Source organism: Eupeodes corollae, chromosome 1 (assembly GCF_945859685.1).
Source record: "Eupeodes corollae chromosome 1, idEupCoro1.1, whole genome shotgun sequence".
Taxonomy (NCBI): Eukaryota; Metazoa; Arthropoda; class Insecta; order Diptera; family Syrphidae; genus Eupeodes; species Eupeodes corollae.
The window spans coordinates 260,367,798-260,381,583 of record NC_079147.1 but is presented as its reverse complement, the minus strand read 5'-3'; the positions used below and the strand labels follow the sequence as shown (position 1 = coordinate 260,381,583).

The 13,786-nt window shown below is 36.0% G+C and overlaps 1 protein-coding gene and 1 pseudogene across 5 annotated transcripts in view; both read right to left on the bottom strand.

The window, feature by feature from the left end:
- Nucleotides 1-8,604: 8,604 nt before the first annotated feature.
- On the bottom strand, nt 8,605-9,684 carry LOC129953819 (3-oxoacyl-[acyl-carrier-protein] reductase FabG-like; annotated as a pseudogene).
- A 1,284-nt stretch (nt 9,685-10,968) lies between these two features.
- The window catches only part of LOC129953814 (calpain-C), a 34,200-nt gene continuing 31,382 nt past the window's right edge, over nt 10,969-13,786 (bottom strand). For 4 of the 5 annotated variants that reach the window (XM_056067293.1, XM_056067295.1, XM_056067296.1 and 1 more), the window contains 6 exons: nt 13,484-13,748; nt 12,932-13,415; nt 12,529-12,868; nt 12,341-12,467; nt 11,242-11,506; nt 10,969-11,173 (listed from right to left, as the gene is read on the bottom strand). In XM_056067293.1, coding sequence (XP_055923268.1) covers nt 11,088-11,173; nt 11,242-11,506; nt 12,341-12,467; nt 12,529-12,868; nt 12,932-13,415; nt 13,484-13,748 — 1,567 coding nt within the window. In that variant the 3' untranslated portion in view covers nt 10,969-11,087. The remainder of the gene's footprint in view (nt 11,174-11,241; nt 11,507-12,340; nt 12,468-12,528; nt 12,869-12,931; nt 13,416-13,483; nt 13,749-13,786) is intronic. The other variant, XM_056067297.1, reaches the window with a different exon arrangement.

Here is a 13,786-nt window from a genome sequence, read left to right as displayed (position 1 = left end):
CCTATACCCCATACCTGCCTTTACAATATTGTTTGTTTGTTTATAAATAATGATAGCATTTGTTGTAATGTTTTTTTTTTTTAAAGTGAAGTACTTTTTTAAGGGCATCATCACTTGAGTTACAACAATTCTATAAAGGTTGTTTATTGGGTTTGAAAGTAAAAAATATATAAAATCTGAGTGATTCCTGGGATTTCTACTTCAACTAGGAGAGGGTCATACAATTAAATTAATGTTTAAGGTTATTGTTGGGACAAGAGTTAATTTTTTTCTTTGAGAAACTTTAAGCTCTCCCTTTTCGTTTTTTTAAACTTTTGTCTTATCTTCAACCCTAAAACAGATTTTTTTATATATTGTACTCGCACTCGAGGGGATATGAATACCCTTATAATGACTATACAAAGTGCGAGTAATTAGGAAGGAACGATAGGATTTGAACAGAGATACCGATGCACATTGGTTTTGATTCAATTTGTGCGCGAGCGAAAAATTATCATTTGCTTGGCTTAATGAGTTTAGACGTAGTAACGAATGCTATGCAAAAAACCAATGTATTGAACACAATCAAATTTATAAAGCGCTTTGTTAGGAAAAAAGAGTAAACTATTATGAAGCTGAGGCAGAAAAGCTAGCTAGATGTAGTAATCCCTCTGAATTTTTGAACTTGGCCCGAAAACTAAATGGATCGAAGTATATTATCAGTCGTGGATTGGATACTTCTACTCTACGAAATCATTTCAATTAACTGCTGAACCCAGCAATTTTGGACGAGATGTTAGACAGTGCTATTGCCTAGCATGAGGTTCGCGTATCGGTAAACGCACTAGCAGATGGAAAAGTGGCAGGTGCAGACAGGATACCAACGGAATTCTATAGATATGGCACTGAGGAACTGATTAAGAACCTGGCAAACATATATAATCAAATTTTTGAAACTGGAATCATCCCTCAGCAGTTTAAAGATGCTTTGATTTTTCCGATACACAAAAAGGCAACAACGAGAAATCTCGTTTTTGAACGCTTCCTATAAAATCTTTACGGTGATTCTACTAAAGCGGCGGAACACTTGGATAGACTCGAAAAATCTATTATATGAGTCTCCAGCCGGATTCAGGTTGTTTGTTGTTTGGATCCGGGATGTAGTTTAAGTTTGGAAGAGTTATTCAGAACTTGTACGCAGACATGAGATCAGCGGTATGGAATGGAAAGCAGGTATCTGAATGGTTTCAGACGCAGTCGGGAGTACCACAGGGCTGTGCTCTCAGTCCTAGCTTATTTGCACTATTTATAAATGACATCACTGACGCATTAAAAGGAGGTTTTATATATGCTGGAGAGGTCATTAAAGCCTTAACCTTCGCAGATGATATGGTCTTGCTGGCAAACGCACAGCAATCCTTACAGCTTATGATAAATCGACTTTCGGAATATTGAAGAAACCTGAGCAAGTCGAAAGTAATGGTTATCAAGAAATGTGGAGGAAGGTTAAGCTGAAGTGAACAATGGTACTTTAACAATGACAACATAAAAAAGGTGAAAGAATACAAATACTTAGGAGTATATTTTACCCAAAACTTAAGTATGGAAAAACACCTCAACGAAAAACTTCTTAAGGCTAAAACCGCGATTAACGTCTCATGGAAAGAGGTTTTCAACAACAAAAACATTGCGCATAGCAGTAAATATAAAGTTTTCGAAGCAGTATCCCAATCAATTCTGTTTTACGTAGCCCAAGTGTGGGGAGCAAAGAAATTTGAGACTGTGGAAAAACTCCTGAGATTTTATTTAAAACGAACATTTCGCCTTCCTTCATGCGCCCCAACAGGCTTATCCCCACTCTTCATAAAAACGTTAAAGCTGCAAGTCGATTGCATTCTGAAAGTACTGAATATGTCCAACAATCGCTTACCAAAAAAAGCAGCTTTACAAGCGATACAAAGCAAAACAGGATGGGTTAAAGAGTGGATTGGGCTAGCAGAACATACAGGTGTAACTTTAAATCTTAGTGAACAGAGTACATGGAAATCGTCACTGAACCAGGTAATTAGGCGTCATGATGAAAATTTAAGAACAGGCATCCAGCTCACTCACTGTACCCGTGGCATGATGGTTAGTGCGTTGGACTGTCATGCTAGAGGTCTTGGGTTCGATCCCTGCCTATGCCATCTAAAGTCTTTTCACGGGTACTGCCTCTTGCGAGGAATTGACAAATTCTCCAAGAGTAACTATTGTCATGAAAAAGTGCTTTCTCAAAATTAGCCGTTCGGAGTCGGCATATAAACTGTAGGTCCCCTCCATTCCTGAAAACATTACTCGCACACAGGAATGGTTGAGAGTTGTAAGTCACTAGGCCTTGGTTCTCAACGGACTGTCGCGCCACCCAATTTATTTATTTTTTTATCCAGCTCACTTCATCGGATGATCTATAGCAGTCTAAATTATAATCTTAATGAAAGGAACTACTTCCAGGACATAAATACTGTAGAGCAAATCTACAACATGTTTCGGCTAAGAGGTGAACTGCTAAACATAAATTACGTTCCACATCGCAAAGATCTTCCACTGCTATGTGATATTTGCAACATTGCTGAACGAAAGGCTATTTTTCATTTTGTCGGAAGGTGTCCAGTCCTGAGGAGAACTAGTAGAAATGTACTTGGTAGAGACTTTTTATCAGAAAACGAAACTTTAGCTCTCTTAAATGAAGTAGATGTGTTTAAAATGCTTATATATTGCAAAACAGCTCTTATTTATAGAAGCAGAATTAGAGATGAACATTTTTAATTAACTAAATTAATTACAAAACTTTAATACAGTTAAAACTTTTTCAATCAGACAGGCGGCAAAACCATGCTTTAAAGATTGTTAATGAAACTGTACAAATAATTGCAAGTAAATAAAAATCTATCTAATCTAATCTAAATCATTGGTTTTGAATGCCTGCACATTATAATCAGTGGGAAATATTGAGTCTGGTAAAGGATTCCACATTCGTGTAGTACGACTAAAAAAAGAATCTCTGTACTTTACAGTACGACCGAAATTGGGCTCAAGGGTAAACTGATGGGCATCTTAAACGAACGAGTATTACGGTTGAATTGTTTGAGGGAAGGAATGCAACTGGCTATTCATTAGAGCATTGCTTATGGAAGTAGCGATAAAATAATGAGAGACAATAAACCTTACGACGGTATTAGCGAGATGCAAAAGTTTCAGTTAGACAACGGTCACCAATCATTTTTAGAGCTCTCTTTTGAATTCTGTTCAGAAGACTCAAGTGGGTATAGGAGCACCTGCCCAAATATGGGAATTATTCTCTAGCCAGATCAAAAGGGGTAAAATACTTCTTGCATCGTTGAAGAAAACCTAAACACTTTGTAGCATTTTTGGCGATGTCAAATATGTGATTACTCCACCACAAGTGGTTTGTAATGTACATACCTAGGACTGATAGCTATTCAGTCTACTCGATGCAAGTACCACTCATGGAAAGTGGCATTGCAGGAGGGAAGAACAAGGATGAGGATCTAAAAACGAATATGAAAAGCAGAGGATGCAGTCATCAGCGAAACAATTTAGTGGGTAAGAAGTTTCACACAGAAGATCACTAATAAAAATTAGGAAGAGCGTCGGAGACAAAACGGAGCCCTGGGGCACACCAGCGTTTATTTTGTGAATATCAGATTTGATCCCGTCCAATACTATTTGAATTGAACGTTCCGAAAGGTAATTTCTAACCCAACGAAGAAGGGATTCATCAATACCAAATGCACGCATTTTCGATAAGAGAGCTTGGTGCCAAACTCTATCAAATGCCTTTGAAATATCAAGTGCAATAATCTTACTTTCTCTAAAACGATGTAAAGATTTGTTCCACTGTTCGGTGAGATAAACCATGAAATCACCAGTGGACCTATTGCAACGAAAGCCATACTGCCGCTCATTAAGAAGCTTCCGTTCTTCAAGATATTTCTTAAGATGAAAATTAATCAGCGTTTCCATTACCTTGGAAAGAAGGGATGTAAGTGCAATTGGACGATAGTTAGATTGTGAGGAAGATTCGCCTTTTTAAGGGACAGGCTGGACAAATGCAGTTTTCCATCCACTTGGAAAGCGACCTGTAGAATAGCACAAATGGAAAAGCTTACGCAGTGGTTTTGCCAGTGTTGAAGAACACCTTTTCAGAACAATAATGGGGATACTATCCGGGCCAGCTGATTTGTGTATGTGAAGGTCTTTTAGTACTCTTGCAACTGCACCCATAAAATCGTTCACGCTCTCAAAAACAGGGTGACTCATAACACTCACCGGTAGTGTCGAATTAACAGCAAACTGTGCTGCAAGCAAATTGGCTTTATCAATCAAGCTCACATTTTTACTACCATTGGGATATTGCAGTATTTTTTCCCTTAATTTCAGTTCATGCAAAAATTTGGTTCGCTGAATATGACCGCTGCAGGTCTTTCTAGCTTGTTTGAACTTATTACGGTTTTCCTCAGCGGGGTTGGCTTTATAAATCCGGACAGTTAAATCTTTGATCTAATTAACTTCCATCAGGATAAAATTTCTCATTCCACAAAGAATTAAGTTTGTATTCATATCTGGTTATCTGGTGATAAAGGTTTTTTGTTTCAGTGACTTGCGATCATCACTGTGAAGCATTAATTTTGTTATGGACTTGCGTGCTGGAAGTTATTATTTAAAACAGAAATTCAAGAATAAACCTACACAACATTTTAAAATGAAAATTGGACATTTTAGAAATGTTTAAACTAATTTTAAGTTTCATATAATTAATGTAAGTTAATATAGTAGCTATTTTATTTGATATTTAAGTGAAAATTGTCATGTGTATTAAATTTAAACGGATTCCCGCTATACATCTAAGTTTTAATATATTGTATCGTTCCTCATAACATCTTAGTTGTGATGTGGCCAGCATAAACCTTAACGAAATGTTTAAACTTTTTTAAAAGTCATCACTCATCAAAGCTATCACAAGATTTTTTGTTTTAAATGTTGAACATATATGTATAAAAATTATGCTGAAAGCGTATATGTATTTGTTAATTTTGAGCAGTGGGACCGAACATTTAATTAAAAACATATTTTTAAAAACGACGAAAACATAAGATTCAATAATTAAAAGTGAGGACTCATAATAAATGTGGGAAAATATTTTTTTTAATTCATTTCTATTCTAATTTTCGAGCTTTGAAATTTTTTGAAAACCTTAGTTCATTGTAGTAACCAAAGTCTATATTTTTTGAAAATCGGGTCGACCTTAAGTAAGCCACATAATCGAAATATTAAACGCTTTTAAACATCTATACTCTTTAATGGCAACTTTATGTATTAGGTACACTGCCAACCACTAGGATGAGGCCACACGTTTTGGAATCAATTTTCGTTTTTATTAGCTGGTGGAAGTGATGTGCCGATATACATTTAATACCTGTAAAAAGTTACGTATTTCGAATCAGAAATTAAAGGGAAAAATGGAAGCGAGATCCCAAAGATTCAAAAGTAAACTACTTTAAAAGGGTACACAAAAGTGCGTCACTAGAATGAGGCTTAGGAATCGCGCTTCAAATCTGTCAACTTCATAAACTTTATGAAAAAGCCACTGCCAAACATTTTTAATTATGTTAAAGCGCGTTGAATATAGGGAGTTGTTATAGAAGTTGAATTCTCATTGAATTCAACTTCTATAACAACTCTCGGTTGTCTTTTTGGAAAAGGCAGAGGTCTTAAAATGATTTTCATTTTTGAAAATAACCGTTCCAATAAATAGTTGAAAACCGTTCATTATTGTGGACTTAAACTAAAAGTCTAATGTGCTATAGGAGGTTATAGCTCCCCACACCATTGCTCCTGATGTACGGTTATGATGTCTTTCCAAAATAAGCTTAGCATTTCTCAGATCATGGAAATACAATTTGTTATTAACGGCCTGTCAAGTTTGATCCTTTTTTTTACCGGAAAAGACAACGTGTTACATTCACATTCGTTGGTAGAGTGAAATTTGAGACAAGTTATAGAATTAACCGCTTCTCTTATGATGTTCTTGTTTCTGTCTTGTACCCTTTTTGTTTTTCTCTATATTTTTGTGGACCAGCAATATGATGGCTTACTGTTGCTTCTTTTAAGGTCCTTATTACGAGAAGTAAATCGAACGTTCCACTTAGAGCGAACATTTCTGATATCCAATAAAGAGCAAAATCCAAATGTTTTAACATCTTACTTATTTACTTAAGGTATACAGACATGTGTGAACTAGGGCCTCAACCAACAAATTTCTCCATTTAGCTCGGTTCCTAGCTAGTCTCTAATTTCACGCTTCAAGTTGAGTTAGGTCACTTTGCACTTGTGCGCGCCAACTGATTCGCGGTCTTCCTCTACTGCGCTGTCCTGGGGGTGTGGATTCGAAGACTTTCCGGGACGGAGCATTGGTTTCCTTGCGCTCTACGTGACACAGCCATCTTAGTCGTTGGACTTTTACCCTTCTGACTAAGTCTACGTCGCTGTACAGCCCGTACAGCTCGTCGTTCCATCTTCTCCTCCACTCTCCTTCGATGCATACGGGACCGTAGATCACACAAATAACTTTTCTCTCGAACCGACCCAAGGTGCTTTCATCCGCTTTTGTCATAGTCCATGCTTTTGCACCGTATAAAAGGACGGGGATGATAAGGGTCTTATATAGCGATACTTTGGTCTTTCGAGAGAGGACTTTACCACTCAATTGCTTTCTTAGCCCAAAGAAACAGCGGTTTACCAGTGTTATTCTTCGTCTGATCTCAGTGCTGGTGTTGTTTTTTGCGTTTACAGCGGAGCCTAGGTAGACGAAGTCCTTGACTACCTCAAAGTTACGTCTGTCCATGGTGACGTTTTGACCAAGACGTCGGTGTTGTAGGTCCTTTCTTGATGACAGCATGTATACTTTGTTTTGCTCTCATCCTTCATTGTTGTTGTGTTGATATTCAAATGCTAGGCATGTGCATTCAAGAGGACACAAGCGTCCACAGGTTTTTGTCAAAACCCACCTCTGCCTATCAACTCCTATTCTCAACTCCCCGTGGTGACCATCGGGTGCCTAGTACCTCAACTGGAGATTGTGTTCCAACCCCAGTGGAAAGCTGTTAAGGGCAGTAAACGAGAGAGGGGGGAGAGGTGTTTCCACTAAGGCACCTCTCCTTATCCAGACGGCGGCGGAGGAATTCCCGAGATGGAATCAACGGTGGCATCCACAGTTCCAGTAACGCCAATCTACTTAGTGAATACTGTTGACAACCTACGCAATCGAGTTAAACAACGAACTTCGGATATGCACGTGGAATGTTAGGTCCCTTAACAGACCACGTGCAGCCAAAGAATTAGCGGAGGGTTAACATCACTTTTTCCAAAAAAGTTGGTTTTGAAAGTGAATGTTAAAATGGTATTGAAGAAATGAGTGATGTCAAAAACGTTAATTTTCAGTCCAACGTTCGATTCGCTTAACGTAATAAAGGACCAAGTCTCCTTGCTACTTCACGTCCTGAGAGTCCTAAATCCTTAAAAGTACCTGTTTTCCCTATTTCTGTAGCTGTCAAAGTATTTCCAAAACGCACGTGTGTTTGAAATTAAATTTAAACAAAGTTCTTAAAAGATCGCAATTAAAACTCTTTTACGGAAATATTCGCAGTGGACTCATCCTAGCATTTTTTATACGCTTTCTTTTAATTTTTCCTCTCAGAAACAAAACCAAAACTTCTTTTACAAATTTCTTACTTTTGCCTCTGAAATCTTAGAATAAAATTTGTATTATTCAACTTACAGTCAATCGCACAATGCAAAGCTAATTGGACTTTTAGCTGAGAAAGAATAGTGAATTGCGTTTATATTTTATTCTCCTTCTCAGTCAATCTGATTGAGTTCCCAAATATTAAAAAAACATTATACATGCTGTTTTGACACAAAATTTCTAGGTACTCCTACTGAGTTCTTCAAAGGGCTTAGACTTTACACAGATTCTCTATAGATAGACCTTAAATAATACAAAAGTAGGCATTGTTGACGAAAGATATTTTAACTTCCATATACAAATCAAAATTATATCCATCTGCTTTTCCTCTTTCCCACATCCTGAAGGGTTTTGGTTTTAAGCGTTAGTTAGACTTCAAATGTTCAGCACTGGGGATAATACGTAAAAAGTGGATAAACTTCCCCCAAAACTTCTACCTTATCTCATATCTTAGTTGTTCATAGTGATGAATTTGATTGAATTCCCCAACTCTTTCATCTTTTTCAAGCATAAGAGTTGAGTTGAATTAGAATACCTTTTGTATTTTTTACCCCGTGATATGATTGATTCTATAGATATAATAGCTTACAACATTACCACTGGTCTGATTGAAAATGCTTTTTCATAGATTTTTTTGGGTATTCTTTCTTCGGTTTTAAACATATTTTCCACATTTTTTATTAGAACATACAATTTAGTATCCTTACTTTGTAATTTTAAAAATAGAAAGCAAAAAAAGACAACGTTGATTTTTAAACTGTTTCATAGCAGTAGAGTACTTACTTGCTTTAAAAACTATAAATGACTTAAACTAATGAAGCTAAGATTTTTCCATTTACTTTTTATTTTAATTTAAGTATGACATATTGCTTAATTTTTGCATCGACATTCTCGCATTTTTAGGTCTACCATATGTATATAAAATGTAAACAATCAAAAGTCTAAGTTTTTGAAAGGTTTTATCTTGGACACATAATCCCCTTTCCGCCATCAATTGACAACAGAGTCCCAGTTATAAAACTCGCCTCATCACTAGCTAGAAACACAATAGCTGGAACTACTTCCGAAACATTTCCAACTCTCCCCAGAGCATGTGTATTTTTACCATGTTCCAAGAACTCAGCATAACTCTTCTCATCCATACCACCTCTCTTATGAATTTCCGTCACAACTGTTCCCGGATTAACCGAATTCACTCGAACACTATGTTCTGCCATTTCTAGGGCGACACACTTTGTAAACTGATCTAATGCCGCTTTCAAAACACAATAAGCCAAAACATTCGGAAACGATCGTATTCCAGTTACACTCGAAACATTTACAACATTTCCTTTCGTTTTGATCAAATGCGGTAGCACTAATTTGGTTAATTGAAAAACTGATCGTAAATTCACATCCATAACAGTATCGAGTTGTTCAACGTCCATATCGAGAATTCCACCATTTGCCAAAATACCGGCATTATTGACTAAAACATCGATTTTATTGAACTCCGCCAGCGTTTGATCGACAATTTTCTTAGTGTCTTTTGTTACATCAGCTTGAATAAGTAAACATTTCACATTGGGATTAGTTTTGATGCAGGAATTGTGTGTTTCTTTGAGGTTTTCGAGATTTCTTCCAACAGCAACGATATGTGCACCATTTTTGGCAAATTCAACACAAGTTTCAGCACCAATTCCAGAGCTTGCCCCGTGATTATGGCCACTTTTCCTGTTAAATGAATCATCTTTTTGTTTTGATATTATTGATTTTTCTTGCCTTAAAACGTTATCAAAAAAATCCGTGATCACATGTTAAAAGCTTTTTGATACTAAATTGCTACAAGCATTTTAAGAGCATGAACATTCTAAAATAAATGCTGAAAGTGAAAGTGAAACACCATGAGCATAAAATTAACGCGCATATCTGCTCTTTAAAAGCTTTTTTTCCCTTTTACTCTGCGATGTAGACTTTTTTATGTTATTGAAAATTGACACATTATATCTATCAGTTCAAAGATTATGCTAATTAATTTTGTAGAATGACATTTGTTTTTAAACTTCTAATAAAACGTCAGTAGTTGGACTGTTTTGCGATAGATCTTGTGTTCAATCCCTTCCTATCGTTTTTTTTTAACGGAAATTGAAAAATCCTCCAAGAGTAATTTTGGACATGAAAAGTGCTTTCTCGACTAAGCCGTTCGGATTCGGATTTATTTCATTTTGAATTCTTGTGTCTTTATCGAGCAGCTGATTGTGAAACGTCAAAATCATTGTGTACAATGTAATACGATGTTGAAGGGCATCTAGTCAATCAGAAAGCCTTGACTACGCAGCCACTAGCTTAGTAAATGGAAAGATGAATTTGGCTTTGATATTCAGTTCAATATTCTGAATTTCAATCTACCCTTACATGTGTCGAAAATTTCGAAATTTCTTAAAATTGACTACCACTGTTTATGGGTTCTTACATTGGTTTCTTAAAGTGGCTCATTTTGACTTCTTATCATATTTTTTTGCACTCCCACTTTATGGTATGAAGGCCCGGTCAAACAGGACGGGAAACAATTTTGCCCGTCGCGATTTCTGCCTTCAATTGAATTATACGTTGTTGTTCGAACAGAAAGCGATCACAAATAGAACGCGACGGTCAAATTAAAGTTGTAGATTTTTACAATGTTGCTGTTCAAAAAGAATATTGGATTTTTATAGTTTTTTTTTTTTGTCGCAGTTATTTACAACAGCTAAGAAAAAAGAGTTGACTTGGCTTTAAGTATAATGGATTAATAGAACGCCGAAAGCTGACCACGCTCTGTTTGACGTATCAGAACGCGGAAGGCAGTGTCGCGTTTATATTTCCTTTTCTTTCAATCCGTCTAAGAGAATTTTCAGAAATCTTAGAAATATAAACTGGCCAATTGTTTGTGATTATAAAACGTCACAATGAGTCTTTTCCAAAAAGTCCAATTTAGATACCACTCACTTAAACATTTTAGCTTTTTACGGAGTCGACAAAGATGTACATTTTTTTTGGAGGTAATCAAAAAAAATTTTAAAATTACAAACTGCGTGACATTTTTTTTTTAATTATTATTTTTATTTAAATATACATTTAAACAACTAAAAAAAAAGTAACACTATAATATAGATTATAACAAAAATTAATTACACAAAAATAACGTTATTTTCCTAAAAAGTAAAACATTAAAAAATATTATATAATTTCTTATAAACAAAATAGACATCCATAATAAAATTAGTTAGCGAGAATACTCTTGTTGAATTTCCGTTTTGTTTTTATTCTTTTTAATTAAACATAGATTTTAGCACCTCATTACCGACTTAATCCAATCGGACATTTCAATTTTAATTACATTATCCTGATCATGGTCTTTCTTTTGGAAAATTTCTAAAAAATACATAAAATAAATACAAAAATTAGTAAAGATTGGGCTATATTTAAAAATTAATACAAACCAAAAGCTGTTGTCAAATGTAAAATGGCCGATGTAAAGTCACTCAATCTTAGAGTACCATCTTTTCGAATATAACGATGCATAAGAACATTCATAATTTCTGTATTCAATTGAAAACCCACATCACATAAAGCATCTTTAAGGCGTTCAGCTCGCAGCACTCCGGCTTTTTCTTTTGTATAGATTTTAAAAACACCCTGCCACGACTTGAGATTCACCATGAAAGTTTTGAATTGGATGAAATTTATTCGACCTGTTCCAGTTTTCTGCAACGACAAATTAAACAAACCATTTTTTTTAATGAATAAAATAAAATAAAAATTCAATATAATGGAAAGAAAATGAAACAGAGGAAGTAAAAAGGAAATAAAAACAGAGAGGAACACATTTTGACAGTTTATGATAGCCGCAATAGAGTCTAATTTGAGCAGCTTCCTTAGAAGTTTTACTTTGGGGCGACTCATTTTGACGGTTCATAATTGTATGGCCTTACAACTAGAAACAGAAAAGAAAAGAAACATGAGTGGAAACGATCCAAAATGACAAATTGTCAAAATTATTCGCCTTAAAAGAGTTCAGTATCAACATTTTCCTAGACTCGTCCTAAACTTGCCATATGTTATTTTGACAGTTTCTACATCAACTCGAATCATTCTAACAAAAAAATTTAATTGTTTTCCCACTATTTAGCATATGTGCATATTTTTGATGTTTATTGTTATTATCTTAGTTTCCTGAGGCGGTGTTCACATTTCACAACTCATGCTGTATTTCATCTTGCTTCCGCTAAATATTTTCCTAAGTGAGTGAGTGGGGTCCATTGTGAATATCGTCCCAAGTCCTTATGAGTAAAAGAGAAAGCAAACAAAATGTCTTCAAGGCCTTGCTCTTCAAAATTTCTTTCGCTCCGTTCGAAACAGAAGTTATTAGGTATTTGCTTGCCAGAGAGGGCTTATCTTTCGTGTAAGCTAACCAAAGTGGTATAAGATAAAAGTTCCTAAACACTAATTTTGAGTGTCAATAACATAGTTGGAAGCCCTTGGAAGTTTTTGGGGAGCCCATTTGCACTTCCTATATTTGTAGGGGAATTTTTGAAATACCTTCATCATACTCACGTCTTGCAAGGCAATGACCTGCCGACAGATGTCAATATTTGCACATCCTTTAATATAATCATTTGGTAAGCATGCCTCTAAAAGTTCTTGAAGTTCAAAACAGTTTATTGATCTAAAAAAAATAAATTTATTTAAAATTTCTTAAAAATAAACAAATAATTAAAATATCTCACTTATTTTCATCGGCCAGTTGCATAAAAACTGGTTCATACTGACACTTTTTCACCTTAGCACTATCAGGTTCATTATTCAAATTAAGCGCCGGAAACGGATCCAACAGCATCATTGTCTGTGTTTCCAATTGGGATAGCCTCAATGAGCTTCCCAATATTCTCACTGTAAAACATGATTCTTCACCTGGTTCATAGGTTGTGGCCATGAGTAGATACTTCCCCACATCGAGACTGCATCTGTAGCACACGTGTCGAGTATTTCCGTAGTCAGAATTGATATAGCTAACTTGACTTTTAAAGAATTCCTTTGGAAGGCATTCAGTTAATTTACTTTTATTGACTGAAAGTGCAAACATAAAACAATGAAATAATGTTACGAATAGTCAAAACGAGCTGTCCTAACCTGTATTTAGTTTGTACATAGTAAAACCGATGACTTTTGGCTCAATAGCCGTGTGCTGATTCAGTGCTATCACAACTTCCTCCTTCTCTTGTATGCTCAAGAGTAACTGTGGATTTATGTGGAAAGACTCGTGGTTTCGACATCCACCCGCCGTGACACCTCGGCGCCATTGACCTTGATACATTTTCATTTGCCACCGTTTGGGACGATCTGACAATGACAGTTCATCTTTGGCTGTATCTGTGTCCAAATGGACACTCTCGAGAAAAGTGAAGGATTGTGTGAAGGCCAAGAACGAGATCCAAAACTCTCCAACATCCAATTGACCAAGAAGCCGATCTCTTTCTTGAATTGATACTCTGTCCCAAGATTGGGACATTGCTGACCATTCGCCATTGTAGCCAGATTTAGTGCCAAACGTTTCACATGCCATGGGATCTTTCAGTCGAACCAGCTGAACAGCATCTCCAAGGAGTGTTTCAACCTACGGTAGAGAAAAAAAGAAGTTTATTAAGTCTCTGGGATAGTTTGTCACACAAAGTGCGAACTTACCTTATCTAGCGAACACAGACGATAGTTGACATTTACACAAATTCCATTCGCCAGCCTTTCAGGAATGTTTTTGTACTGACCGTTGGCGGTCTTTGTTGCGATGCAGGTTACAATGCAGGTAGTATCCAGAAACGATCTCAGCTGGATAGGCCTTATGGGATCGTTGTTGATTTTTATTGGAACACTTTCTACGATACCACCTAAGAGATCACTTAAGCCATCCGATCGTGTTCCATATTTAAGAGCTTCATACGATCCATGTAATCTATCAGACAAATATCATCAAAATTTTCCAAGGTTCAA